The following is a 5,548-nucleotide window of genomic DNA, read 5'->3' as shown; positions in this document are numbered from 1 at the left end:
TGAACCTGCGTACGCGAAACACCGAGTGTGAGATGGGAAATGTAGTCCAAAAATCCGTGACTAAAACTACGGCAATAACTCTTTCTCTAATTGAATTCAGTTAAACTGAACATGTCTCTCTTAGATATGAAAAACTTCACAAAAGCTGGCATTTTAAAAAAGGATAGTACTGTAGAGATGATTAAATCAAGTTTTATTGCAAATCACTTTATCAACTTTCTCTAGGTACGTGTGTAAAAAAAAATGTTTTCCTTTAACACATTGTAAAATTTACTATAATATGATTTATAACACAAAAGAAACTATTTTTAATAACATGTAACACTAACAGTGCATTCTCATGCAATTTAGACAGAGAGGGTTAGTTGCAGGTAGGAACATCTCCTTATTGCTGAATATAAACAGCACCAAAAATGATTGAATGTAAAAAATAATAATAATAATCCCTCCACCATTAACAATCCAATAAGTCATAACATGCAATGCAATTCTGTTCATAAACAATAAGCAACGACTTCAGTGCCACCTGGTGTCAATATAGGGAATAGCTTTTTCAATAATATGCAAAGATAATAGTAGGCCTATTAAAATGTTCTCTAAAAAAAAGTGAATTGTATCATTGACCCAAACTGAGTATAAATAGACTGAGCTATGATTTCAATGATGACAGACAGAATTTTCTACCCAAATGGGCAAGGAAGCAAAACTGGTGCCATTGTAGTTCATCCCATCAGGATGAAGGTGAAGAATCTTCATTGGCTTTCCTGTCCACTTCGTTCAGATACTCCTGGTCTGCATAGATCAGGAACCCGGTAAACAGACTATCTGTCCAGAACGGGTCATAGAACAGACCATTCTGTTCAGAGTAGAAGATCTGCAGCCAAACCTGGTCTTGACGCTCTAACCGGAGAACCGTGGAACCGGACGCCACATCATGGTTCCCAGTGTTGGCGTCAAACGTCTTGATCTTGTACTGCCCGTTGTGCACCAGCCCGATCGCCAAGTGCTTATTGGCCAATGTGATGTCATAAGTGAAGTAGTAGACTCCAGGGACAGAGCAGACAAACTTCCCAGTCGTGGCATTGTAGTGGTTCCCTTCGTTAAGTAGAATACGTTTGAACCGGATTGGGAGACGCTCTTTGGGGTAACTCTTGGTCATGGCAACAGAGAAGGCAGAGCGGGCTGAGTTGGTGCCACAGTTACAGCCCCCAGGAGCCCCTGTCTCACCTGCATCCCCCATCTCCCCCTTGGTGCCCCCCAGCCCGGCCAGACCCGGGGCCCCACGCGCGCCCTTCAGCCCTCGGGGTCCATGCTTGCCCACCACGCCCTCACGACCTTTAACCCCGGGTTTACCTGGGTTCCCAGACCTCCCCTGTTCACCTAAAGATCAGAAAGAGACAGACAGGTCATGGCTATTTTACATTCATATATTTACACCAGACAGCTCACAATACAGTGTACTGCATTGTAACACAACATTATAGCTAACACAGGAAGCAATATCAAGGACTTTTAGATTGGTAAAGTGGTTAGCGTGACGAGAAACTTTGCCTGAGACATAAAGACTCATGTTAGCTCCTAAATGTAATGCCTCTAGGCTTCAGCTCAGTGGGCTAACAGGTAATGCCTATATTGTAGGATTCAGCTCAGTGGACTAACTACCTCAGCCTTGAGTTGTACTACAGTACTCGGTTTCAGACCCAGGCCAGGCTACTACCTGGGATGCTTCTTACCTCTGTCACCCCTCTTCCCCTTCTCTCCATCCTCCCCATCCAGGCCATCCTTCCCTGGGGTACCCATGGGACCCATAGTCCCTGGAGATCCGGGGGCCCCTGGGTTGCCACCGGGCCCCTGAGGGCCGGGTAGACTACACACCAGCTGGGAGGAATGGATGGTGATGTTGTGGCCCTTCTTGTACAAGGGGTGTGTAGTCTGGAACTGGGACTGGGAGGTAGTCATGGTGATGGATAGTAAGCACACCATCAGAGACAGCTGGAGCATGATAGTAGCTGAAAAGATAAGGGAGGCATTTAGGAATCATCCGTTGGAAAGTTGTGGTTGTAGAGATCATCAGAACCGATGCATTACACAGCTGGCTTATAGCCCAAACCCACTACTGTCATTGGCCAGAGGTACGCTGACCAAAACAGCACCGATGCATTACACGGCTGGCTTATAGCCCAAACCCACTACTGTCATTGGCCAGAGGTACGCTGACCAAAACAGCACCGATGCATTACACGGCTGGCTTATAGCCCAAACCCACTACTGTCATTGGCCAGAGGTACGCTGACCAAAACAGCACCGATGCATTACACGGCTGGCTTATAGCCCAAACCCACTACTGTCATCAGCCAGAGGTACGCTGACCAAAACAGCACCGATGCATTACACGGCTGGCTTATAGCCCAAACCCACTACTGTCATCAGCCAGAGGTACGCTGACCAAAACGGAGATTTCATAAATATTTATGAGGCAGTGTACCGATAAGGCTATGTTAATTGACGTACATTCAAATTACGTCTACAAATCAAAACACAGAGTAAACATTGCTGAAAAATACAGTTAAACAACAAAGTATGTTAGCTGTGTCTTCATCAAATTTGCATATCATTGCCGTTCAACTATAAAACAAAGTGTTGTGCGTAATGGAGAGTTTCTCTCGATCTCTCACACATTATGCCATCGTTAGGGAACATCTCTCACACGTTATGCCATCGTTAGGGAACATCTCTCACACGTTATGCCATCGTTAGGGAACATCTCTCACACGTTATGCCATCGTTAGGGAACATCTCTCACACGTTATGCCATCGTTATGGAACATCTCTCACACATTATGCCATCGTTAGGGAACATGCTGAAATAGAGAAAACATGTAGGCTACTCACCAACTGAAGAGATAAACTTGATAAATAGCAGCATTTTTATGCGTTGCCCAACCCTTTCAGTTCCACAGAACGGAAGCACAACCTTACCGCCTACATAATACTCCAATGTCAGATCGAAATACCAACTTTGACGTACAGTATTGTAAAGAAATCCTGTGCGTATTTGAACCCCAAACGCAAAACATGAACATCCACCCTGTTGCAGCAATAGCTCTCTCTCTGCCAACAAATACTTTCACCATGAAGTAATTCATTTCCACCAATTCAACAACCTTACTATCTGACAACCCCAGTAATGTCAATAAATAATGTAAGCTAAGTCTAAGATGAAGCTGAATGTATTGGTTTTGCTTCTTTTTCCTCACCAGTTATTATGTGAAATTTCAACTGACAGTTGTGCCAAGGGGCCAACTTGCATTATGGGATGTTTTGATCGGCGGTATACCGTCAATTTCACAGGTTATCACCATAAACTGAGAAATCGGAAAACAAACATCATACAAGGCAGCCCCATGCAAAAAAAAAAGTGAGTTGAATTAAGTAGAAGTGCACTATTTAGGATTACCAGATGTGTCCAGACACCGTGCCAAGAACCGGAGAAAAGCCATCAAAATCTCACAGCTGGAATACAAGGGTGGAAGCACGGTGTGCAATGCTTCGCAGAATAAATGCATGACAAACTAAAACACATGCTAAAGTTGTGATTGAGCCCTCATGATAATGGGCATGCAAAGAACCAGTTAATGTAGAACTCTTCTCGAGAGATGGGGACCTTTGACATGTATTGTGGTTTGTGAATCGGATGATTATGCATGTGGAGGAGCGCGCCCCCCCCCCCCCCCTTTATGCAGCTCTTACATCACCCATACTTTCAGTGATATGACAAGTCTTCTTTATTTTTCAGTGCATACTGAGAAAATAATTCACAAACCAAATGGGAATACAATTTGGTTTTCTACAAAATGTCTTTATTGCACCAAATGTCTGAGATAACCAAGAGAAGTCAGGCTGTTTATTGAATATACGCTTCTTTGAAAGTTCATTCTATATTTACAAATATGAAAGAAAACAACATTTTTACCACATGAATAGACTTAATAATATAAACTGACTACAATGATCTTCTGAGGAAAAGTAGACTTGAGGGGTAAACATGAAATGAAGAGATGGTTGGCTCCAAGTTAAGTTGAGAGGAGACAATAGGGGGTACAGGGCTGGGATGAGAGGGTAGGGGGTACAGGGCTGGCATGAGAGGGTAGGGGGTACAGGGCTGGGATTAGAGGGTAGGGGGTACAGGGCTGGGATGAGAGGGTAGGGGGTACAGGGCTGGGATGAGAGGGTAGGGTAAAAGAGGAGATGGTAGAGGGTACAGGGCTGGAAGGAGAGGGTAGGGGGTACAGGGCTGGGAGGAGAGGGTAGGGTAGAGGGTGAGAGGAGAGGGTATAGGGGTGGGATGAGAGAGTGGAGGGTATACTGTAGGTCGGAACGAGCATAGAGTATGGGGTTGTCCCTATCACTGTCCCAGCTCCAGGAAGTTGGCCATGGGGTCGTCTCCATCACTATCCCAGCTCCAGGAAGTTGGCCATGGGGTCGTCTCCATCACTGTCCCAGCTCCAGGAAGTTGGCTATGGGGTCGTCTCCATCACTGTCCCAGCTCCAGGAAGTTGGCCATGGGGTCGTCTTCCCTGGAGCGTTTCATCCTGAAGGCCTCCATCTCCTCCTCCGTGGGCTCCTTGATCTCCTGCAGGCTGTTGTACTTCCTCTTCCTCTCATCCATCTTCATCATCTCCTCTACCTGCTTCAGACGCACGTCCTCTGCAGCCACAACCTGCGGAGAGAGAGAGAGAGAGAGGGGAGCGAGCGAGCGAGGGGGGAGCGAGAGCAGGAGAGAATGCGAGAGAGGGAGAGAGAGGGAGAGAGTGAAAGCGAGAGAGAGGAATGGGGAGGGCGAGAGAGGGAGAAAGGGAGGGTGAGCGAGAGAGGAAGGGGGCGGGCAAGAGAGTGAAAGCGAGACGGAGGGTGAGCGAGAGAGTAAGGGGGGCGGGCAAGAGAGAGAGAGTGAAAGCGAGAGGGACGGCGGGCGAGAGAGTGAGAGAGAGGGACGGCGGGCGAGAGAGAGGGAGGGTGGGCGAAAGAGAGCGAGAGAGGGAGGGTGAGACAGAGAGAGGGAGGGTAAGAGAGAGGGAGGGAGAGCGAGAGGGAGGGTGGGTGAACGAGAGAGAGGGAGGGCGGGTGAGCGACGGAGGGTGAGCGAAAGAGAGGCAGGGAGGGCGAGCGAGAGGGAGGGCGAGCGGGAGGGCGAGCGAGAGAGGGAGGGCGAGCGGGAGGGTGAGCGAGAGAGGGAGGGCGAGCGAGAGCGAGGGAGGGTGAGAGAGAGAGGGAGAGTGAGCGAGAGAGAGAGCGAGAAGAGAGAGGGAGGGCGAGCGAGAGGTAGAGCGAGGTAGAGCGAGAGAGAGGGCGAGAGCGAGCGAGAGGGAGGGCGAGAGCGAGCGAGAGGGAGGGCGAGAGCGAGCGAGAGGGAGGGCGAGAGCGAGCGAGAGGGAGGGCGAGAGCGAGCGAGAGGGAGGGCGAGAGCGAGCGAGGGCGAGAGCGAGCGAGAGAGGGCGAGCGAGAGGGTGAGCGAGAGAGAGAGGGTGAGTGAGAGAAAGCGAGAGCG

The 5,548-nt window shown here is 48.5% G+C and overlaps 1 protein-coding gene across 2 annotated transcripts; it reads right to left on the bottom strand.

Annotated features, from left to right (window-relative positions):
• Positions 1–175: 175 nt before the first annotated feature.
• On the bottom strand, positions 176–3,628 carry LOC129827244 (complement C1q tumor necrosis factor-related protein 2-like). Of its 2 annotated transcripts, none has more exons than XM_055887980.1 (3): positions 3,458–3,628; positions 1,734–2,009; positions 176–1,380 (listed from the first exon to the last, which is right to left on the bottom strand). In XM_055887980.1, the coding sequence occupies exons 1-3, from the start codon at positions 3,564–3,566 to the stop codon at positions 731–733; spliced, it is 1,035 nt and encodes a 344-aa protein (XP_055743955.1). In that variant the 5' UTR covers positions 3,567–3,628; the 3' UTR covers positions 176–730. The 2 variants fall into 2 exon arrangements, with proteins under 2 accessions (XP_055743955.1, XP_055743956.1); XM_055887981.1 differs by lacking the exon at positions 3,458–3,628 and adding an exon at positions 2,893–3,263.
• Positions 3,629–5,548: the final 1,920 nt, after the last annotated feature.

Source organism: Salvelinus fontinalis, chromosome 29, assembly GCF_029448725.1.
Source record: "Salvelinus fontinalis isolate EN_2023a chromosome 29, ASM2944872v1, whole genome shotgun sequence".
Lineage (NCBI taxonomy): Eukaryota > Metazoa > Chordata > Actinopteri > Salmoniformes > Salmonidae > Salvelinus > Salvelinus fontinalis.
Note: the sequence above shows the minus strand (reverse complement) of the source record. Positions and strands in the feature narration are given on the sequence as shown.